Source organism: Sorex araneus, chromosome 2 (assembly GCF_027595985.1).
Source record: "Sorex araneus isolate mSorAra2 chromosome 2, mSorAra2.pri, whole genome shotgun sequence".
NCBI classification, from domain to species: Eukaryota; Metazoa; Chordata; class Mammalia; order Eulipotyphla; family Soricidae; genus Sorex; species Sorex araneus.
The window spans coordinates 151,358,223-151,383,739 of NC_073303.1; the positions used below are offsets into that span (position 1 = coordinate 151,358,223).

General features: G+C 36.0%; 1 protein-coding gene across 4 annotated transcripts in view; it reads right to left on the reverse strand.

Annotated features, from left to right (window-relative positions):
• The window catches only part of DZIP3 (DAZ interacting zinc finger protein 3), a 109,879-nt gene that overhangs the window by 38,730 nt on the left and 45,632 nt on the right, over positions 1–25,517 (reverse strand). For 3 of the 4 annotated variants that reach the window (XM_055127712.1, XM_055127711.1, XM_055127713.1), the window contains 9 exons: positions 21,907–22,026; positions 19,062–19,163; positions 17,495–17,587; positions 15,550–15,602; positions 12,197–12,273; positions 9,994–10,611; positions 7,493–7,525; positions 5,613–5,782; positions 3,545–3,586 (listed from right to left, as the gene is read on the reverse strand). In XM_055127712.1, coding sequence (XP_054983687.1) covers positions 3,545–3,586; positions 5,613–5,782; positions 7,493–7,525; positions 9,994–10,611; positions 12,197–12,273; positions 15,550–15,602; positions 17,495–17,587; positions 19,062–19,163; positions 21,907–22,026 — 1,308 coding nt within the window. The remainder of the gene's footprint in view (positions 1–3,544; positions 3,587–5,612; positions 5,783–7,492; positions 7,526–9,993; positions 10,612–12,196; positions 12,274–15,549; positions 15,603–17,494; positions 17,588–19,061; positions 19,164–21,906; positions 22,027–25,517) is intronic. The other variant, XM_055127714.1, reaches the window with a different exon arrangement.

A 25,517-nucleotide genomic window follows, 5' to 3' on the forward strand; every position in this document is an offset into this window, starting at 1 on the left:
TTCCCCAAAGGAGTCCAAGATTCACTTACTGATCTGTTTTGCTTCAATGCCACTAACACCAATTTAATTCTACAATTTACAATGAAAACTTCATTTTATTGTTTACTTGAATAAATAAGTTGAAAACACCTTTGGTTATTCTAAAGGAACCTATCATTCAGCTTACATAGTTGAGTAAGAATTTCTGAAATTCTTATTCAAGTCTTTCCATGAGGTCATGCCAACAATATGCACCAGCCTATCTTACATATATCTTAATAACTTTCCTCTTTAGAGGAGACAGGCAACCTGAGAGACTTGGTTTATTTGGATCATGTTTCTTTTTACCTTTAAGGACTCATAATAAAGCGTCTATACTGCCATGTGCCTCATCTCTCTTCTATTCCTAACCCTCAGTTCTCCTAGATAAATGGAGGAGTGGAGATGAGGACCCAGCTGATCTCTAGTAGTTGTTTACAATTTGAATTATGAAGCTAAATACTAAATACCTTGGTGAAGAAGGATTAACTATAAAGTCTATAAATATAGTGAGATTTCATCTTTACTGTTCTTACTACTAGTTACTCATCTCGGAGAGACTAGCAAGCTATCGAGAATATCTTGCCCGCACATCAGAGCCTGGCAAGCTACCTGTGGTATATTTGATATGCCAAAAACAGTAACAAGTCTCACAATAGAGACGTTACTGGTGCCCTCTCAAACAAATCAATGAGCAATGGGATGACAGTGACAGTGATAGTGATTACTAGTTATATAAATTTTACCTTTTTCTCATATTCAAAGACCAAGATGGGTATTTTTAGAAATTCAAATATTTTAAGATGTTGCAATACATTAATTTTTTACAATAATTTGGTACCATTTGCCACTCTATAATACAAATAAATTTCTATGAAAAATCTGTAAGAGAACTACTGATTAGAGAATTGGTTAAGTGCTTATAACTACTAGGCAATTATTTGTACCTAGAATAATTGAGCATATACATAAGATAATTTTATGTAAGACAATTATGTGACAACTTTAAAGACTTATTTTACATCTCATACCTCAAAATCCAGATACAAGATCTCTTTTATTTTAGTTTTGGGGGCAACACCTGACAGTGCTCAGGGATTATCCTGGTGGGGTTTTGGGGGGATATGAGGTGCCAGGGACCAAACCCAAGCAAGTCATATGCAAGGCAAGCACCTTACCCTCTGTACTATGGCTCAGCCCCTACAAGATGATTTAATGTCCAAATTTTATAGCATTAGACCTGGACCTTAATAATATTCTTCCAAAAATGAAAAAATTATCAGCTATGGGGCCAGAGCGGTAAGAGAGCAAGCAGGGCATTTGCCTTGCATATGGCTGACCTGGTTAAATCCCAGGTACCCTATATGGTCCCCTGAAACCACCAGGAGTGATTCCTGAGTAGAGCCAGAAGTAAGACCTGAGCACTGCTGGGTATGGCTCAAAAACACAAAACAACAACAAATCAGCTAAATTAATAAACCAAGTTGTGTTTTACCAAAAAATAAAATTTTAAGACAAATAAATCATTACACTCATAGATCACTGCCTTTCAAAAATAAACCTTACATTAAAATCAAAGTGAAAATTAAAATAAATGATGCTTATAACAAATAGAGAAATTTTACTACCATAGTATACTCATTTTTCTCTTTTGCTGGGGATTATCAAGTACTCTCAAGGATTGTTGGAACAGTCCTATTGAAACTCAGCCAACCAGGTCAGGTGGCTTATTGCTGCTCAGGCCCAACAGTATTAGGAAGCACCAGGGCCTAACCCAGAACCATGTGACACCAGTGTTCAAACTCTATCCTCCATGCAGTTCAAACTTTAGCATCCTTGCAGACTTGAACAGTATTTTATACATTTACCTTCAATGTCTTAAATCTCATTCATAATAAATGATTCTGTATACTTCCAAAATGACCGAAAACCTGGGTTTTCAAAATTGCAGTTGAGAAGTCAAAAAGAAAGTACAGTGGTTAAGGCACTTGTCTTCTACACAGCTGATGAAGGTTCAACACCCAGCAACCCATATGGTCCCCCAAGCACCAGCAGAAGAGACCCATGAATGCAAAGCTGGGATCACTCCCTGAGTACTGGCGTGTGCTGTCCACCTCCCCCCAAAAGAAAGTAATAGATTTACTCCTCAGACAGTACCCCTATCCCCCAACCTCCACTTTCTTGAAAAAAAAAATAACAACAATAGTTGAGTAAATATTCTTGCTCAGTTCATAACATAATCTAGAGAGTACATCTAGGTTTTAAGTCAGAATACTTAAAAAAAGTCAGAATACTTTATGTCAGAAAAATATTGTTTGCTAATAAAGTATGCATAAAATAGTGCTAGCTGTATGCTTGATCAAAACAACTCTTCTTCAATAGAAATATACAAAATCAAGAGTGAAAAATACTGGAAAGTATGGACTTTGAGTGATTATATGTCCATGTGCATTCACCAATTGTAATACATGTACTATTCTTCTGGCGGAGTTTTATTACCAACATAATAGGGTAATGAAATGTATATATAGGAATAGAAGTTGGTGGAAAACTTTCACAACTTCCTTGCGATTTTTCTGCTGTCTATTTTTCTGTGTTTGGGTTTTGGGACAATGCCTGGCAGTACTCAGGGCTTACTCTTGGCTCTACACTTAGGGGTCTCTTCTGGTGGGCTCAGAGAATCATATGTGGTAACAGGGATAGAACCCAGGTTGCCACATGCAAGGCAAGCACTCTATCCATTGTACTATCTTTCTAGCCACTTTTTAATTTTTTCAAAATTCCGAATAAAAAAAATAAATTAAGCACTTGCCCTCTCACACACCAAACAGACTTACTTTTTCTTGTAACTTCTCAAGCACTTAGCAGATTTCTATTCTACAGACATTATTTGTTTACTTTGCCACTGGCAAAAAAATAAGGAAGAAAAATGAAAGAAGTATCCTGTATCTGAGCCATTTTTGTATAAATTATACCTGTGTAAAATAACTGTATTATTGGAAGTCTTTGACACAAAGAAAATCAATATTTATAAAGTATCAGAAAAGTGCATCTGAACTTATTAGTAAAAATATAACAGAAACTACTTTTAAAATACCAAATGACTAATTTTGTTTCTTTATATATTTAAGTGTACAAACTATCACTCAGGGAAGTAAAGTGAACTTAAATATACTACAAATTGAAATCATTCAAGATACAGGGCTAGAGCCATAGAACAGCAGTTACAGTGTTTGCCTTGCATGCGACCAACCCAGGTTCAATCCCTGGCATCCCGTAAGTTCCCCTGAGCACTGTCAAGAAGCGATCCCTGAGTAAAGACCCAGGATTAAGCCCCCAAAATCATTCAAGATATAATAGATTTTTCTATAATCAATATGCTATTGACAATGCTATTGATATTTGTAGGCATACGTATATGTCTATTTGGATAACATTTAAACTCATAACAATGAAATCTAAGCATTAAACCCAAGGGCTCATAATCAGACTTCCATCTATTATAATGCTAATAAAATCATCTTACCTTTTTATTCTTAGTCTTCCTTTTCTTTGGCTTACTCTTAACCTGATAGGCAAAAATAAATAAAGAACTTTAGAAGTGACTTACACTGTACAATGGTCTATTTTTTTTTTTTTAATTTATTTATTTTTAATTAGAGAATCACCGTGAGGGTACAGTTACAGATTTATACACTTCTGTGCTCACACTTCCCTCATACAAAGTTTGGGAACCCATCCCTTCACCAGTGCCCATTCTCCACCACCCGTAAACCCAGTGTCCCTCCCACCCTCCCCAATCCCATCTCCCCCCCACCCCACCCTGCCACTGTGGCAAGGCATTCCCTTCTGCTTTCTCTCTCTAATTAGCTGTTGTGGTTTGCAACAAAGGTGTTGAGTGGCCGCTGTGCTCAGTCTCTAGCCCTCATTCAGCCCGCAACTCCCTTCCCCCACATGGCCTTCGACTGCAATGTAGTTGATGATCGCTTCTCTGAGTTGACCTTTCCCCGGAACGTGAGGCCAGCCTCGAAGCCATGGAGTCAACCTCCTGGTACTGATTTCTACAGTTCTTGGGTGTTAGTCTCCCACTCTGTTATTCTATATACCATAGATGAGTGCAATCTTTCTATGTCTGTCTCTCTCTTTCTGACTCATTTCACTCAGCATGAAACTTTTCATGCCCATCCACTTAACTACAAAATTCTTGACCTCCTTTTTTCTAACAGCTGCATAGTATTCCATTGTATAGATGTACCAAAGTTTCCTCAACCAGTCATCCGTTCTGGGGCATTCGGGTTTTTTCCAGATTCTGGCTATACAATGGTCTATTTTGAAAAATATATTTCCTCTAATCACTGAATTACTTTTTGTTCCAATATTACAAAGCAGATTTTCTTTCCAGAGTCTATGGAAAATTATTTTTTTCATTTTAATCTGACTCCAATTCTTAAGAATATATAGCAACTATAACAGTTACAAACAAATAACAAGACACAGATTATCAATGAGTAATTACTAAAAGTAACTTACAGATCATCAGTTGCATTCATTCATGCATGAGTAACAAAAGAAGGCACTTCTTCATATACAAAATACTAGTAGGAAGCTTACCATAGGGAAGCAAAGTGTGGGGGGAAGGCATGAGGGGAACACTGAGACGATAATGGAGGGAGTGGACACTGGTGGATAATGTGATGCTAGAATGTATTATATACAAAAGTTTATCATTAATATTACAAACCACAGTGTCTAAAGCATTTTTTAATAAAAATATTTAGGCCCATAAGATATAAAATCTAGCCTAAGAATAACTTAATGCTTAAGTGTCAGAGAGATAGTACAGTAGATAAGGCCTTTTCCTTGCATGAGGCTGACCCAGATCCAAGACCCCAAAACCCATGTAGTGATCCTTGAGTGCAGAGCCAGGAGTAAGTTCTAAGCATTGATAGAACTTACTATCAATGTAAGTTCTAAAAAGCCAAAGGGGTGGGGGTAGGAAGAGCTGTGTCTATATCATGAAAGTTACCACGTGTCTATAGAGAAATAGATTTTAGAGATTTTAATTCAATCTCTTTGAAAATGGCACCAAAATCTTTGCTCCTTTTCCTTCTATTCCTCATTATACTTTCTTTTACTTTTTATTAATCTTCCTTATCTACTCCCATCACTCAGGATAAAGATGTTCCAAAATACAGCATAGTGCCTGGTACATAATAAATGTTATAAAATGTTGATAAATGAATAGTTAATGCACTAAAGACACGTTTTTGCTTTGGAGGTCTTTTCTTTCCTTTTCTCTTTTAAATTTTTTTTTTTTTAAGATTTAAAGACCAGACCCAGTGGTGCTTCTGTGGTGCCAGAAGTCAACATGAGACAGCAACATATATGGTAAGCACCTTAAACCCTATACTATTTCTCCAGCCCAAGGCACTAAAAATTAAGGAATTCAGTAGTGGGGAAAGAACCACTTTGATTCAAGTTCTGTACGGAAACTACAAATATGAACTAAGGGAGCTATATAAATCCAACACATAATACCAAACTTAAAGACACGATTAAGCCATTTAAATTCAAGTATTAATGAGAGCTTTTACTTCCTGAAGATCTTTAAGAGACTCTGATGAAGATTCACTGAATATCGATGCTGTATCTTTATTCATTTCTGCTAACAGTATTTCAGGGTTTGATTTCACATTTATATTGTACTCCATAAGTGGTGGACTTAGTTCTTCTTCTTCATTCTGCAACTCTTCTATTTCAATACCTAAATATTACAGACAAAATAAATACAATCTAGATGCACACACTTTTAGCCTCTCATCACTATTATATATTTATTATCAAACACATCACTTGAAAACAGAAACAGAGTCTTATTCTGCTCAATTACTAGATGAGAAATAAAATTTCATTTATGAATGTTTAAATAATATAATAGTAAGTATTTATGTAATATAACACAAGAACAACCAGTATAAATCCAAGTGTTAAAATTGTTAATCTTAAATTGATTCTAAAGTTCACTGTCACCAAGGAAAACAAAAACCATCTTCTGCAGGATACTGTGATGTGCCTGCAGAGCAGCAGGAAGTGAAGAAAAGTTGCATGACTGCTGTGGCTGCTTCTGAGGAGTCTGGTCAGTGCCCTTCCCATCAAGGTTTTATTCCATTGGCTTGAGAAAACCTCCTGGGTTTTCCTGAAGAATGACTGACAGCTGTTTTCCATAAAATATTTAAAAAATCTAAATTAGCTCTAAGGCTGGATTGACTCTATACGATTAACAATCCATTGTGGTTTGTTTATGCTGTAAGATTTCTGTTCATTTCCTCTTGCATTTGTGCACATGATTTGGGTAAATTTTGAAATAAAAAAAAAGAATACTTTTCAGAGTTTCAAAAAAAATTGATTCTAAAGTTTTTCCAGTCTATTTTTTGGGGGGGTTTCTTTGGAGGGGGTTTCTTTGGTGGGGGGGTCTCATTTGGAGGACGGTACTGTGCTTAGAAATCTTCGGGAACACTTCTGGTACTGGTAATACGTGTACACTAGCAACTCAGGCCTGATGATTATATGCGTGGTGCCCAAAAAGCAGTGCTTCTCAGGTTCCATCCGTATTTGGGGGCCATTAAGCCATATCCAAAAGTGCCAAAATTATAATGATAATGCTCATCATGCCATGAAACTCTGGAGATTAAGCTCCAGGCTTCTCTCTCCATCTCTTTGAGCCATCTCCTCAGCCGCTATATTGCTTTTGAGTAACCTCACATTGTCCAGACTGCAATTAGCATTATGTTAGGATTTAAATATGAAATAGAAAGAAAAGAAAATTTATTTCATTCTTTTCCATTGCCAAGGGTTATGAAAGGTTATCAGTCCCTTACTGTATTATCTCTTTTTTTGACTTCATGTTTCTTGTCTAAGACTCAATCTCAAAATCTGTAGACTTCATCTAATTGATCACTGATAGTTCAAACAAAACCCCTGATGTTTCTTTCCAAGTGCAATTTTAATTTCAAAATAAAATTTACTCTTTAAGGGAAAAATGCAGAAAACAGAAAAGCACAAAACAGAAATAAACAGTCTGTAACTCATTACCTAAAAACTAAAATGCTACATATATTTATTTAACCTATATAAAAGCTAATAAGCTAAATAGTAGTAAATATAACTAAGTATAGCAGCTGGTGGGCTATTTTTGTATGTTAAAATGTCCTGTGTCAAAACATTTAAATACTATTATAATTTGACAAATATTTGACAAATTATAATTTGACATATTCATAGAGCCAGAAGAGTAAACAAGCCCAAACTAAATTCAACTGACAAAAACTAATATGGCCATATGATTTTACAAGTTAATAATATAAACGTTCAGATAATCATACAGTCTATCTGACCCAGTGAAATGCCTACTAAGTATCTTTAGCTGCTCAGAAATGAAAGCTCACGGAGGTATTCAGTTTTTAAACATACTTACATTGACTGCCTGTTATTGACTGTAGAGCAATTCCTACAATACATAAAGAAAAAAATTTAGATGTAAAGTTCAAAATGCAACCCCCAAAATAACAGAATGTGACTAAAATATGAAATATTTTTATACTGCACCAGTTAACTGCACAACTAAAAAATTTTTATAAGTGAAAAAACTTTTTACTCAAACCTTAAACATGTAAGTAAATTGAAAAGTATAAATTTAAATTTACATATAAATTGGGCTGGAGCAATAGCACAAGGGTTGGGCATTCGCCTTTCATGAGGCCAACCCGAGTTCGATTCCTCCGCCCCTCTCAGAGAGCCCGGTACAGAGAGTATCGAGCCCGAGTGGCAGAGCCTGACAAGCTACCCGTGGCATATTGGATATGCCAAAAACAGTAACAATAAGTCTCTCAATGAGAGATGTTACTAGTGCCCGCTCAAACAAATCAATGAGCAACGGGATGACAGTGACAGTGACATATAAACTAAACCTATATTTTTTTAAAAAATTATGAAATTTATGATTAATAAAAAGTAAAAACGTAAAAAATATTGATAGTTTGTAACATATATTAGACTAAAACTAGGAAACAAGGAGCAAATTCTTATGATTTACAAAGTCTAAAGGTAATGAAGTAATAATAGGCAATTATGAAGCAAACCTCCACTGAAAGCTTGAACCTTTTTTTGAAATACAAATTATTCTGATCAGGACTCATTCTCTTTATTAGAACTTGTTAAGTATGTATTATATATTAGTAAATGCTAAGTTCAATGGATTAGATTTTTTTTAATCATTTAAATTTCCTAGAGATTAGGTGGCATAATGAGCATTATCAAATAACATGCAAAAAAGTCAAATGTAATAACTAGAAAAGAAATATAACATGCTGGGAAGACTATAAAAGGGACTGGACCAATAAACCCTTCAGAAATCTGAATGAGAACTGTCTGAAATGCCTTGAATTTCAAGTATTCAAAACACTTTTCTAATTATTACCTTCATTTTCTGAATATTGCTTTTATTCTCAACCCTGATTAGAACATAAAAATCTTCTAATTTAGAAGTCAATTATAACTCCTTTGCTGACTAATATCATGAAATTCAGCATTATCGTATCATTAAAAAAAGTTCTTAAAGATAAAGCAGGAAAACATAGTAACCCATAGTCTTAGTAAAAGGACTGGTATTAAGTCTAGAAAATATCTCTGAAGAAAATCCAGAATAATTGCCAGAAACTTCAAAAGTTGTGTGCATCTTTATTTTTAAAAAAGTTTTTGTTGGGGGTCGGGGGCAATATGTAGTCATGTTAAGGGCCTTCTCCTGATTCTGTGCTCAGGAATCACTACTGGTGGTGTTCAGGGATGATGTGCAATGCTGCAGATTCAAACCAGGTAGGCTACATGCAAGACAAGCTCCTTACCTCTTGTCCTAATTCCCTGACCCATAAAATATATGTTCAAACAGCACTAATGTGATTATAGTTTGCTTACTAGCTAGTGAAACTAGTATCTTGGGACCAGAGCAACACAGCAATGAAAATATGCCTTGAAGTCAATCTCCAATAATAGCTGAGAAGCTACTCTAGAATGTGGGACCATATGTCTTAAGTCTTTCTCATATCAATAGAAAACTTCTGGGAATGGTCACCATTGATCTTAAGATACTTGCTAAGTGTTATGTTTTCCTAAAAATTGCTCATAGATAAAGGACAGGTGCCACTTTTAAGCTAAATGCCACAGTTTTGCTATAAAGGAAGGAAAACATAAACTCATATTGTCTAAAGGGGCATCTGAAACACTGAGTAACCCTATTTAAATGACTTTAGGCATCTTTAATTCTGTAGAAATAATCAAACTTGACTGTTAAGTCTTCAGCAATTTCTGAAAACACTAACTCTTGAATATGGCAAGAGAAACCTTCTTGTTTTTTTTGTTTGTTTTGTTTTTTTATTTTTGGGTCACACCCAGTGATGCTCAGGGGTTACTCCTGGCTCTGCACTCAGGAATTACTCCTGGCGGTGCTCGGGGGACCATATGGGATGCCGGGGATCGAACCCAGGTCAGCCATGTGCAAGGCAAACGCCCTACCCGCTGTGCTATCGCTCCGGCCCCCATTGTTGTTGCTGTTTTTTTTAATTTTGGAGAAACCTTCTTGAGAATATTTTTCTGCAAACTTTAATCTCAGTAAAATTGAAACTTTAGTTTCCTGCATTTATACCTGTCTTCTTTTCCCTTCTGAAACATCCTTCTCTTCTTCACTAGGCTAACCATTTTACATTAATTCATTAATTAATTATATTTTCAAAAAAAATTTTTCTGGACACTAGTGCTAGGATGACAATTCTGGAAATGTCTCTAGCACTACAATTTCTATTAGCTTCTTGGCAAGACAGTCCTCACAAGAATGTAAGTGAATCTTAGGCTCTTAGACTGTGTCTGGTATATAGCAGCCACTTAGTGAAGGTTTATTGGTTGAAGAACATAATTATTTTGTACCTTGTTGATAGCAGGATAACATCCTCTGGATGATTTCTGGTACTGGTATGCCAAGGTAGATGGACAGCTGATGATAATCAAGGGAGATATTCTCAATGGGATTCTCCTTCACTTTGTCAATATCCTCTTGCTTCATTCCAAGGCGCAGAAGAATATCTGAAACTTTTTTCCAAATTGAATTGAATTGTGACTCAGTGAGACCATTCATCAAAATCTCACTAAGGAGGATATCCCTGTATTTGCACAGCCTCAGGATGTCTGCAGACTTAGAGAGATCAGAAGATGGTGGTTCCATATTCCAGCCTTTTTTGGGTGCAGGGAATACATTCAAATGTTTTATGAGAGCTAACAAGAGGTATAAGTCAAACTGTTTGGACTGTGGAAGTTCCTTGTTTGGGGGATAAAGCAGATGCCATGCTCCACCCAAAGGGTGATTAGTCCAAAGATGGTTGTAGTAGGGTTCCAGCACATTCTTGTGTATAAGAAGCTCTCTTTTCAAAAGAGGGGGTGGTATAGCCTCATCAAATATTTGCCGGACAGTGTCAGTACCAGAAATAATAATTATATGAAGCAGATGATAAAAATAATTATAATCAAGTTTGAAGATAGGCATTTCATCTGAAAATGAATTTTGAGAAGTCAAAAAATTCCACATTAATGCTCTTTTTCTATGTGGTCTCTTGCATTACATCCTAAGCTCCTGTAGGAAAGGGACTATTCCAAATGAATGAAGTACAGTAGAGTGCTTTGCCACAGTCAGTGCTCAACAAGCATGCCGCTATCTGTCTAGCTGTCAAAAAAAATTCAAACAAAAACAATATATTCCCATGTGAAAGTAATCACAAAGACTTATAACCATAAAAGCCTTTCAACCATCCAGGGTTTTGTTAAAATAAATGAGCATTGGCAAATAATGGCATAAAAATATGGCCTTTGAAAACTGAGAAAGCTGTCTAGATTGTTAACTGTCAGTATTTAATTAAACTCTGATTAGGCAATTATTTTTTATCTTAACACTTTAGTAGAACTTTTAGTAACAAAAATATCTTTTATGAAGTATTTCATACATGTTCACTAACTACTTAACACTGAAAATGTTGCTTCTTTAATGAAGGAACAAAGTTTGAAATTTCATTTCATTTTATTAATTAAAACTAGTTGCTTATGGCTAGTGGGTATCATATAAGGCAACGAAGAACAATAATTAAAAATATAAAGTGTCCTAATGCTTTGCTATTTATAGCCTACAAACCAGAGGAGCAGCAACATCCAGATGGGAGTCAATTAGAAATGTAGAATCTCAGACCCCACCCAGAATTATTAAATTAGCTACAGATAGTTTGAGATAAACTAATCTAATGAACTGTATATTCTTATTCTCTTAAAATATAAGTATTAGACCACTAAAATGGAGTAAATCTGAATAACTGGTATTTTTTTGCACTTCTTTAAAAGAAGGTACAAGCAGATAAATTAGTAAGTAGTCAGCATTTGGTATATAATTGTATACTTTATATAAGTATCAAAATACATGTTTATCAAAGAATGGGTTACTCATATATTCTTTATATCTGTGTTTAAAGAGACTTAAAAATTACTATTCTTGCTTAATATGCCTGATATACATTTTATAGGCAGGCAAGTTCATAAAACAAATGGTACAGGTAGCTTTTTCTAAATTAATACGCTGACTGAAATAAGGATTATCCATTGCTTCAAGCAAGAAGTATGCCTTCAAACTATAATTCCATAGGACCAGGAGTCCTTAAGATTTTTAAGTGTAAATCAGGTAGCTTTTCCTAGCACACTCCTGAAGAGCTAGCATCAAAGTTTAGACTACTACTTTAGACACTTTAGACAAAATGTTTATTTATTCCTTACATTTCATTCCATTAATAGGGAATGTAACAAGGGAATAGATGGTAGGAAAGATTTGTTGGAGTTCAACACAGTGTGTAATCACAGCTATGAATCATACCAAGTAATCCTTTCTATGGGATGCCAATGCATCTGAGACATACAACTGCTGAACTTTCTCTCCATGAATTCCAGCCTATGGCAAGTGATAATGACAGTATAAACCCAAGCTCGGTGAAAGACAAACAGAAATAAACCTACAGTTATTAAGGGAATAATACTTTACAAAGCAAGTTAAAATTTTAACATAATTTTTAATAGAATACATATAAAAAGGAAATAATACCTTTTGCGCTAAATTTTAAACTGATCTTCGGTCTTATATCAGTATCAGTTATTTTCAGAGACATCAAGTTTTTATAACTGTGAATAGAAAAAAAATGTTACAGTCAACACAAATATCAGTCAAGATTTCTGGTACTAACACGGTTTTGTAAGTGAGCAGTTTCGTCTTCATTCCTCCTATTCCTTGAAATTATTCAGGAGCAAAGGAGAAACATGACAAACCCCAATGTCACTTTCATTAGAACTAAGAAAGGAAATAGAACTGCTACACTGCATATAAAACGAATCACAAGACTAATTTATTTACAAAAAGTTGGGGTGGCTAACTCTTCCTCAAATAAGATTTTTTGTCTTGTTCAAAAATCTAGAACTTCTTATATCCTACTCCTCTACAGTATCCTCTTACCAACTATTCCCAAAATATCCCAACTCACTGAAAAAATTGTAATTTAAAGAGAAGAAGTAAAGAGTAAAACAAAAATGACAGGAAAATCAGGAATTTTCTTCAATAAAAAACAATACCTAAACTGAGGGACAAACTAAAGCAGGGTCAGCAGTTATAGGCAATACAAGTGTTATAATTCCTGTGTACTAATTCTCTGTTGCCTATCTCCCTGTCTATTATCTCTTTAAATTTCTTAAGCTTTTAATTGCATATAATTTACAGTTTGAAATCTTACATACACAAATTTCTTTTTTGTGTACAGAAAAGTGATTATATTTGATATACTATTAAACTAGCACCGTAGCACTATTGTCCCATTGTTCATCAATCTGCTCAAGCAGGCACCAGTAATGTCTCCACTGTGAGACTTGTTGTTACTATTTTTGGCATACTGAATATGCCATGGGTAGCTTGTCAGGCTCTGCTGTGTGGGCGGAATACTCTCGGTAGCTTGCCGGGCTCTCTGAGAGGGATGGAAGAATCGAACCTGGGTCGCCCGCGTGCACACAAATGCCCTATCTGCTGTGCTATCACTCCAGTCCACTATTAAAGTCCACTATTAAAGTCCACCATTCTGTATCACTGTCATCCCGTTGCTCATCTATTTGCTCAAGCAGGCACCAGTAACGTCTCCATTGTGAGACTTGGTGTTACTGGTTTTGGCATATCGGATACGAGGCAGATAGCTTGCCAGGCTCTGCCATGTGGGCAAAATACTCTTGATAGCTTGCTGGGATCTCCGAGAGGGGTGGAGGAATTGAACCCAGGTGGGTTGCGTGGAAGGCAAACACCTTACCCACTGTGCTATCACTCCAGCCCAAAGTCCACTATTAAAATAAAAAATACAAAATAGCAAGATGAACATCAGGATGGCAGTCACCAACAGGAGAGGAGTTGTGGGAAAAGATACATTAAGTGTTTTTGCTGTCATGGCAAAATTCAATTGTTGACAGGTATGATCATATTTTATATTTGTAATTTCTAATTTTGTATTCTTACTTTTATTTATGCAATTTTAACAGCAATGCAGCATTTTAAAGTTAAAAATAACAAAATATTTAACTTGAAAGATCCCATTAAAACATCTCTTCCTGGGGCTGGAGTGATAGCACAGCACGTAGGGCGTTTGCCTAGCATGCGGCTGACCCAGGTTCGATTCCCAGCATCCTGTATGGTCCCCTGAGCACCGCCAGGGGTAATTCCTCAGTGCAGAGCCAGGAGTGACCCCTGTGCATCGCCGGGTGTGACCTAAAAAGAAAAAAAATCTCTTCCTGTTATTTTTGCTAGTAAGATATAATCAAAAGAAGATTTTTGCACAGAAAGCAGTCATAAAACTTGTGAAAATAGTAAAAACAAAAACACAAACTTCCCTGAAGATATTAGTAAATGGATAGATTGGGACTAAATGATAGCACAGCAAGTAAAGTGCTTGCATGCACTGGCCCAGGTTCAAACCCATGCATCTCAGTGGTCCCTGAGCTCAGAACCAGGAGTAAGCTTTGGGTGTAGCCCAAAAACAAAAGAGGGAAGGAAGGAAGAAGGGAGAGAAGGAGGAATAGAGGAAGTGAGGGAGGACAGAAATGAGGGGGGTATGGATTGTTCAAAGAGGAGGAAAAGACCTATGAAATACATTAGTAAATTCAATAATCTTACATCTTTTAGGCTGGTGCTAAGAATATGCTAGCAAAATCTTTCCTTGCACAAAGAAAACAAAAAATCAAAGACAGCGAGCTATGGCTGCTAAAGATGGGACCATAAAAGAAAATTCTAAATTCTTTGCAGTTCATCTGTGATTGACTAGTTATGTGTGATTAATCAAATCACAAATGTATGAAACAGTTAAGCTGAAAGTGAAAGATTGGATCTAAGAGTTTATAATTCATATCAAAGCTAACTGCCTAACGAAAGTAATCTTAGTCTAGCAGAATAATGAAAATTCAGAATCCCTAAATCTGTTGTACATTTATTTGTATGCTATGTTCTGGGAATAAACTAGTAATAGAAAGTACTTGACCTTGTAGGGTGATAAGCAAATGAACTATAACAAAACTTAATAAATGGTCTGAAAAGTAGAAGGAATAAAGGGTAGAAACATGCCTAATCTAAACTGAGTGAGACTCCCAGAGTTCTGTTTTTAGGTCTTTGGCCACTCTTGGTTCTACAGTGAGGGATCATGTGGAGTCACACATGCACAATCAAATCTAGATTTCTGCATACAAATCACGTGCTTAGCTCTGAAGCCTTGTCTCTGTTCTATCCCCAAATTTAAACCAGCAAAGCTAATGCAGTATTTTAGAAGACTTAGGTGCAAAGGAGACTCAAAAATTTCACAGCCCAGTCAGTACTGTTGGTAATAAACAATATTGTTGATAAAGAAAAGAATCATAGGATATTAACAATAACGACTTTACAGAGACTTCAGAAATTGAGGAGCCAAGCCTAGGAATCTGAACTTAGTAATGAAAAAAAAGAGAAAGAATCATAAATTATGAGATCTTCTTTACCTGATAGTTCTAATATAAGATCAATACCGAGATACCCAGTTTATTCTAAATATTCCACATGATATATATTTCTAACTAAGAAATAGAGTCCTTCTGTCAGGTAAGCTGCAAGGTCTAGATGAGTATTGAAAGCCAAAAGACTTTTATAATAACTTATAAAATTCAAGAAAAACGTATCATTTTCAGAAAAGGCAATTTCCCTTCTCTAAAGATAATAATATTCACATTAATTTCTCCTCTGTTTTTAGAGTTTCAATATCCACAAAGTAAGCAAATGTAAATTATACACACCTAATACTACCATTAATTTAATGGAGTTCCAGCAAGTAACAGAAACAAAGGAAAAAGCAACTGAAAAATATAAACACGCTCAGAGAAAAGCAGAATATATTTTTTCAAGCTTACCTTGCTCCTAAATTTTCAATGGTTATATATTCATCCTTTCTCACAACTTCAAACTGCAAGTGATGGGGGGGAAGCCCGAAAATAGTTAAGTTTTCAAAATTCTTTAATGTTACATACGGCTTAACATTTGAAAAGAGAAATTAGGAATAAAGCTATAGCAATAAAGGAAATAAAAGAGAAATAATAAGGTGATTCATATACAATCCTAACCAAAAATAAACTGAGTTAATTTTAAAAAGCAATTCTGCATTATGTAACTACATATTTTAAATACCATCATCTAAAATACAAAAGGGGCATATCTAACAACAAAGAAAAAATATAATAATTCTGTGCTACTAAAAGTTGTTAAAACTTACTTAACAATATATTTTATTAGTTCAAAAACTGGGTACTACTTAAGTGTATTTATTTAATAGGATCTATATCTAATGTTTTACAGTTATTTTCACAGAAAGATGATTACAATCTAAAAAATTCAGAGTAGTCTAAAATTACTTTTAACCTTAGGCAAAACAGAGTTAGGTTATCATCCTAGGTATGTTACAGAGTTTTCCTAGTGACATAGTCATGTTCTCACTTTCATTTTCTCTTTTTAAAATATTCTTATTCTTTAGGGACATTTAAATAGAACTCTATAGAAATCAAAGTAATAGACAGTTCAGATAAATTAGAAAGAAGAACCAAAAAGTACTATGATATTCTCTAAATATGTTTAAAGTTTATATCTATATATATATATACATTCAAACATATAATTAGCTAAGTGAAGCACTGCACTATAGCACTGTCATCCTGTTGTTCATCGATTTGCTCAAATGGGCATCAGTAATGTGTCCATTGTGAGACTTGTTGCTGTTTTTGGCATAACCAATACGCCACGGGGAGCTTGCCAGGCTCTGCCATGAGGGTGGGATACGCTCGGTAGCTTGCTGAGCTCTCCAAGAGGAACGGAGGAATCCAACCGGGGTCAGCCACCTGCAATGTCCTACCCGCTCTGCTATCACTCCTAAATTTGCATTTTACCTCCGAATATCAATATTTTAAAACATAAATATCTGAAGCACAGGCAACCTGACCCACACAGAGCAAAGGGTATCGGCTGAGCAATGCAGGGCCAACAGCAGAAAAGGGGCCAGCACCATCCGCCAGGAGGCAGTCACCTCACCTTTGCTTTCCTTGTCTCCAAGCGCAGGAAAGAGCCTAACAGCCTGCTCGAAAGAATGCTTGCCTCACTTAAAATGCATGGAGAGAGGTTCACAGATCAGAATCCAGGAGCCAGTTTACAGCTCCGAGCAGAGCAAGCCAGAACCGTGGATTGTAAGGGCCACTGTACTTGACGCCTTGAACAATTCTGTGGTACTTAAAACATCCTGAGGAGTTAAACCTCAGCTTCTTCTGCAGCCCAGAGACCATGAAAGAACTGCATAAAGAACTACTAAGTTCAAAAAGATCCATTCAAAACTAAGACTACGAAAATCAGTGCAGGGGCCGAAGTGATGGTACAGCAGGTGTTTGCCTTACAAACAGCTGACCTGGCTTCAATCCCCGGCATCCCATATGGTCCCCTGCACCTGCCAAGAGTGATCCCTGAATGCAGAGTCAGGAGGAGTAAGCCCTGAGCACCTTCAGGTGTGGCCCGAAAGCCACTGGGGGAAAAAAAATCAGTGCAGTAAATCAGTGATTCTTCTACCCCCTCTTTTTAATAAATAAATAAATACATAACTTTTACTGAATCACTATGAGCTATATATATAGTTGCAATGTTGTTCATAATTTTTAGTCATACAATGTCACCAGGGCACATTTCCTGCCACCAATGTCCCCGTTCCCCCTCCCCCTCTGCATCCCCCCCCTCACATTTTCCTCTTAGGCTGTGTGGTTTGCAATAATGTCACTAAAACATCCCTTTTTCTCCTGAAAAAAAGTAAAAAAAAATACTCACCAAAATTTTAACAATTCCAGGTACATCACACTGTAGCATCCTTACCATGTCACCTGTACATCCTTCCTTCAAACATTTTTTCCCACTAAAACTCTAAATTTGTCAATAGAAAAAAAGTAAATTAAAACAGTACAAAAAGAAAAAAATGTGCATATCAGATCATATTTAAATAAAAGTAGTATAGATGGAAAAACAAAACATGCTTTTGAGCATCATAAGAACTGTTCAAAAACAGTTTAGATGATGTATAAACTTACTTCCCATTTAAAATATACAACTGGGGCTGGACTGATAATATAGTGGGTTTGCCTTGCACACATATGACCTGGGTTTGGTCCCCAGCATCCCGAGCACTTCCAGGAATAATTCCTAAGCATAGTGGCAGAAGGAACCCCTGAGTATCACTGAGTGTGACCCAACCCTCCCCCCAAATAAATAAAAATGTAAAAATATACAATGAAATGCACAATCGCTTTTTTCTTATCATTTTTCTTACCAAATCTTACCAAATCTTCAAATTTGGTAAATTACAGCCTAAAATGTACTCTCTCCCTACAGCTAAAGCAAGCTCAAGTGAAATATACTAATTAAGAAGAGCTGAATTTCAGTCAGATATATAAAGGTTTCAGTGAAAAGTGAAGAGTAAAAATGTTCAGTATTTTAGCATTTAACTTGCTATTTCCTTGGGATAACTAGTTTTCTTATATTTTCTAAAGTTGAGTAATAATGATTGCTTTAACAAAGTCAAACTACTTATACACTGCTTAAAAAGAAATCAATATTTCAGCATACAAAGCAAGTTAGCCTTTCTTATCTATTAATCATCACAATAACCTTAAGAAGTCCGCATTTCTATTCTTTTAAGACTGAAAAAAAGTCTCTATAGTCTTAGAAACCAACACAAAATCAATAAAAAAGAAAAGTGAGGAGTGTCAGAACAATTACTTATTAGCCTAACATACATCTGAACTTGAACCCAGCTCACTCAACTCCACATACAATGTTCTTTCAATTACTGCCCAATTGCTTTGCAAGGTTTTTCTGTTTCCAAAATACAAGCACCCTGAACCAAATTTAGATATCAAACTGTGATTATTATCACACTAAAGAGCAAATTACCACAGAAATGAGCTTTAGATTTTACTTTTAGTGGCAAAGTATTCAATTTAATTGCATGACCTTAGGAAAATGTAGGTAAGTACAAAAAAAAAATTTAAACTAAAATTAATCATGGCTCTTCTGTATTTAAAATAGAAACTATCATTAAAATTTTCCTCTAACTTTTATTAAGCAAGTCTATTAACTGATCGATTTCCTTTTCTGAAGAATATAAACTTCCAAAGGAAAAGGAACAAATTAACAAACATCACTAAACAGAGCCAGTGGCAGAATATTTTGTAAAAATATATGATAATTAACAAGAAAAAGTGAAGAGACAACCATAGGAAATACAGCAAATAAAAATGGAACAAGTAAAAAAGAGAGATGGAAGGATAAAAGGAATAAATAGAAAGCATAGATGAAATGCTGTAATAAAGTTTCAAAGAATATAAAATAAATATAATACCTGATCATTTTCACCTGGAAATTTTAAATTCTTGAACTTTTTCCAACACATTTTGTGGAAATAAACACAGCAGCTTTTACTGCACATTAACTGAAAAAATCCCTGAAATAGAATAAATAAGCTATTGATATAGAAATAGTAATAGTAATTCATGTAGATACAAATAATACCAGCTTATGTCACTTAAAAAACATTTATTGGGCCAGGGAAGCACTGGAGTGCATGCTTTAAGCTGGAACACTAGGTTCAATCCCTAGCACAAATGGTCCCCAGAGCACCACAGGAAATAACCCCCAACGACCATGCCAGGAATAGCTACTATAGTCCCTATAGCACTGCCCCTTCTAAAATTACATATAGAGAGAGATATATGTGTATATATATAACATGTATACATACATGTTATATATATTATATATGTATATATACATGTGTATATATACATGTTATATATACAGCATGCATATCTCTCTATCTCTATCTATCTCTCTATCTATAGATATAGATATAGATATACACACACATGTTGTTTCCTTCTATTGCTGAATTACTATAGTTCTCATGCTACACTTCACTGAGTCTGTGCAGTTTGGTTTTGCTCTGGATTTTGATTTGGGGCAACAGCCCACATTCCTCCTGGCTCTGTGCTGAAGGATCACTCGGGGCAGTGCTCAGGGGCCCATGAGGATGCTGTGGATTAACCCGGTCAGTAGCTTACAAGACTGGTACCTTAGCCTGCAACCTGCATCATGCCTGCAATTTCATTTATTATTTTGTTGTTTTATTTGCCCCTGCGCCTGGCTGTCTTCACTGGGGCCCCTCGGAGTGGGTGAGCTGAGTTTCCCTCCCTGCCCCTAGCACCCAAAGACCTCCAGAACCCAGCCATAGCAATGCTCAAGCCCCTATCCACACCTTCCAAAGAGCCTCACGCATGAAGGAACCGGCAGAGGAACCCAGGGGTGCGGGACCCAGGGCTGAGATCTCCAAGCCTGCTCGGATCAGGATTGGGCCTCTTCTGCCCAGATCCCCCCCATTTTCCAGCAGCTAGGCAGTCACACCCGGAAACTGCCCCCAGTGCTGTGTGATCCCATTAACAGTCAACATCCAGGGACTATAAAACCAAGCTCCTGAAAGTGACATCTTATAGCCTAGTTCTCCCTGGTAAGCTACTAAAAGTTTACTGCCCGCATGGCAAGCTCCCTGTGGCGTATTCACATGCCAAAACCAGTAACAATGATGGGTCTCATTCCCCTGACTCGAAAGAGCTCCAATGCAGCACCATTGGGAAGGACAAGTAAAGAGAGGCTTCTAAAATCTCAGGGCTAGGACAAATGGAGACATTACTAAGACTGCTTGAGAAAATCGACGATCAACTGGATGATGATGATGATGATATATACACACACATATACATTTTATCTCTCTATATATGAATTCATCCAGTAATAGATATATAATATATGTAACATACATAATTTATACATATAATATATACATATATGTATACAAAATACATTCTATTACTGGCTGAGTTTTACATTGTATTCAAAATACACTGAAAAAATTATTGGCAATCTAGAAACTTTACAATCACTAAAGAGAGAAAAATCAATCAATAATTTAAACAAAGATAATTTTTCATGGGCTGTATGTACCTAAATGTTAGAAATTTAGTCAATAACTTGAGAAACAAGCTCTTTATGCATCTTCATCTCCAATTTAACATTTATCTTTTTACCTTCCCCAGTTCCATAATATTATTCCACAAAACTGCAAAACTGTGTTAGTAGGAACCAGATTTCTGACTTCCTGTCCAGGTACAGATTATTCATCCCACCTGGTATGTCACCCGAGAACTAAAGCCTTGCTTTCTTTAAATAAGGTATATATTCTAATGCCAAAGTCTAAATTTTGGGATTGGGAAAAAGCTGGAATTCATGTCCTACAATCAGTTGATACCCAGAACTGAACGGTATCCTGAGCACCACTGTCACACACACACACACACACACACACACACACACACACACACACATGCAAAATTCTAAGGCCAGGATTTTCTGCTACTATATGCTGTCTGAGAACATAAATGTTACTACTACAAAGTCTGATAAACCAAGACTGAACATACCCTGCCCTGAGCACTGAACTTTAACAGACCTACTTCTCATACCTATAGTCCCTTAATGAATATGTGTTGGCATTTTCCTTTTTAACCATCCCATTTGCTGTATATATCATGATTTACATATGAGGTTTCCATTGTCATATGAAGTGTATCATATGTACAGTCAGTCATATTTTATACCCCCGTTCTCCCAGTTTTATTCTGATAGATCCAAAAAGAACTAGACTTGAAGTACTTAGATTATAGAAATTCCTCCAGTCAAGTCTGGTTAAATTTCCTTCCCACCAAGTCTCACAGCAGAGATAATGATCACTTGTACAGCAATAATTTTTAGAGTATAACCTTTCTCCTCCAGTTTATAAATATTATAGCTAAGAAGATTAGCACTGTAAAAGTATAGCTAATGTTGGCTATAAAATATGCTAATAATATTTTATATAATTTCAATGCATGATTACAGAGATCTTTATTATAACTTGAGATACACATGAATATTACAAAAACCTCAGCAAAACCAATCCATACTTTTACTGATTCACAGGATATAAAAAATTCTTGTTAACCAAAAATCTACATTTTCAGAGATACTTAATTTCTCAACTGCATTAAAACTGTAAATAATTAAACTATAAAACCAATTTGTTTCATGAAATAATTTTTACCTAATATTAATCTTAAAACACATTTTAAGAGATAGGCATTGGAAAATTATAGTACCTTATAATTGTTGGTCTTTAAAATGTCAGCTTCACAAGATCGTTCACAATCTAAATAACTACAAATGCTTTGCTTCATTATATTACTTTCAGTTGTCTTGATAAAACTATGAAGAAGATCCTACATTTTATAAAGAAAAACACATCTCATGAATTAGCAATAGGACAATTAGGCAATTAATACTTTCAATATTTTATCTTCTACAATAGAATTATAACATAAACCTTTCGAAGACATTGTGTGTATTAATGGTAATAGAAAATAGCTGCCTTATTGAAAATTAAAAATATATAGAAAGGTCCCAAATTACAAACACTGAATTTTGTAATAGACATAAACATGGAAAAAAGGAAGTTTTTCTTAAATTAAAAGAAATTTTAAGCTTAAGAAACTAAGCTATTGGGCTGGAGCGAGAGCACAGTGAGTAGGGCATTTGCCTGGCATGCGGCTGACCCGGTTCAACTCCCAGCATCCTATATGGTCCCCCCAGCACCACCAGGAGAAATTTCTGAGTGCAGAGCCAAGAGTTACCCCTGAACATCGCTGGGTGTGACCCAGAGAGCAAAAAAAAAAAAGAAAAAAGAAAAGAAAGAAACTAAGCTATGATTTCTCTTTCACTATCTTAATTCATAAAGAGGTCTTAATCATATGGCAAGTTCCTATTAAATTAACTTGCAAGCTAGAGAAAGAATAAGATGATCAAATAGCGAGAATATGTGTAGCATTCTCAATGATCAGAGCAAAATTTACAGAAAGTACTGAATAAAATACATAATCCTGTCTGAGGCCCATCAAAAGGAACATACTTAAGCAAAATGCACTTCTACAATTAGAAAGCATCCTGCAAGCTCCCCAAGTAGAAACTCCCACTACTTACAGTGACCCCCTTCAACCCAAAGGGCATATTCTATAACAAGAGACCTGATTTTCTTAACCCTACTCCCTTCCATACACACTCCAAGTTACATGCAGGCCGTGTGACCACAGCGGCACAACTGGGGGCAGACTCCAGACACTGTGATCTGGTGCAGCCTTGCTTTTGAAAATGTGGTTACTGTCTAGTTTTGCTCAAACCTGGTACTATAGGTTTTACCAAACACCATCACAACAAACAAGGAGCTCCAGGTCTGCATGAATCTGTCACTACAGTTGCTGCCAAGTGCTAGCAAACAAATAATCTGGTAGCTGCACAGGTTGAATCAGTGTTAAGATCACTATTGAGTATTTATGACTATGAATCCGGGCCTGCTGGACTTCAATATAACAGACACTGACAAATTCCAACAACTGTGAACCCAGGTCTGCTAAAGCTCAATGCTGTAGCTACTGTAGGACATTTATAACTGAAAAATTTCCAATGATCTTCCAGATCCACACAATCTCACAGCTATAGTCTCTATCTAGAATTAGTGAGCATAAGCCCCCAAATAGCCTGTGCAAACTCAATCCTCACATTAGTCTTCACGTACACAGTTACAAAGCACAACGAAAAAATGAAGAATTTCACCTCCATCGATAGATGAAGTCAAAACCCAGGAAGAGGACAGAGCAATAGTGCAGTAGGCAAGGTGCTTTCTTTGCATACTGTCAACCTAGGTTTGATCCCAGCACCACATACGGTCCCTCTAGTCCTGCTAGGAGTAATCCCTGAGGACACAGTCAGAAGTAAGCCTGTAAGTAAGCCCCCACCACCCCAATTTTTTTAAAGCCCAGCAAAGACCCCAAGCACATCAAAGATGTCTAAACTATCTGATGAAAATTCCAAAGCAACAATTCTGTTCAATAAAAGGAAGAACTGAGTGGAAGAGAATTTTGAGGATGAGATAGTATGAGAGAAATCTAAACAGAAATCAGTGAGGGTAAGACATCTGAGGGCAAAACATGTGAATGTTTAAAACATTCATAGAACTCACTCAAGAATAAAGTACAGAAAACTATTTAAAGAAAAACAAAAAATAACTTTGAAAATTGAAGGTCTGGAGAGACAGCACAGTGGGTAGGACTTTTGCCTTGCACCTGGCTGACTGGAGTTTGATCTCTAGCACTACTTATGGCACCTTAAGCCCAACCCAAGAGATCGAGTACAGAGACAGGAGTAAGTGCTGAGCACCACCACTTGTGGCCCGAAAACTAAAAGACAAAATAAAATAAAAATTGAAGAAAAACATACTTGTGGAATGGTATCAAAAGAAACAACATTCACATCACAGATTCAAGATTCTAGAACAGAAAATAGAGACAGAGAAAGATAATTCACTAAAATAATAGCCTAGATGTCCATCTGAAGGAAATACATACCCAGATTTAGGAAGCTCAAAGAATTAAACTCAAAATCAAATCAAATAAAGACACAATGTCATTAAAATGGCAGTGGCCAAAAATAGACATACTTCTGAAAGCTGGAGGAGAAATACAAAAAAATCAATAATGAAACCGTCATAAACCTTGCAGCAGAGGGCCAGAGTAATAGTATGAGTAACAGTATTATGGCCCCCAAAATAAACAAAAAACATTGCAGCAGAAGTAGAGAAGATAATGCAAGTGGTATAGCACATGTCTTACATAGTAAAAGGCCCTGTGTACAATCCCTAGCACCACATGCCCCCTAAACAATACAGGGATGGCCCTGGTATACTTGACCACTGCTGGGAATACCTATTTTAAAAAACAGCAAGTGACATATTTATCAAATGAAATATGACAGACCTGGAAAGAAAGGTATGATACAAACAATTTGTTGAATGAAAATCTTTAATTCTATCTGATAAGGTTATCACCCTAATTCCAAGGGGTGATACAAAGCCTTTCAGTTAATAGCAGTTAAAAAAGAAAAATTCATGGCCACTTAACCAACTTTCAAACAAACAAAAATACCCACTGAATGACTTGTATAAAATGTATAGAAGCCTCACTTGGAAGAAGTCTCACTTAAAGACCTAAAATATGGCAAAGAATAAGAGTAACAATAGAATTCTTGAAGACTGAACTTTAAATTTACTAGATTTAAATGGAATTGGTGATGTAATCCTAGAAATCTAAAAAGTAAACTCTGGCAATCCCAACACAAAAAATATTTAGATGCAACAAAGTAGAGGCAATGAAAAATTATCATTATACAAGAGTTAAATATCAAAGTATATGGGGATAAAATGAAAGGTCAAAAAAACCCAAATTTCTCATACATCCAGAAATCATGTAGAAAAATGGCAATAAATTTCTTTATTTCAATAATTTCATTAAACGTCTGTGAGTTTGAAGGAGGAAGGCAGGTAGATAGGGAAGGGCCTATGGCAATGAATTGCTGGGAAGTGATAAACTACAGGTCCAAAAACCTACTTGGTAGACATAGAAACTAAGGTCTGATAAGCACAGACCCAGAGAAGTATGGCAACCCCCCTCCCAACTCCCCCTTAGAAAGAAGGTTCAGTAGGAACAAAAACCAGGAAAGGAATTCCAAAGAAGATCATCAACTACTCCTACTCTACCCCTCTGCAAGGCAACAGCCCTAGCAAAGAACTTTTACCTTAGGAGAAAGCCCCCTGTGGGGCAGCTTAGGAGAAACCCTATTTAAGCCAATGCGGACAAAAGGGTAACACACACATGCTACCCAA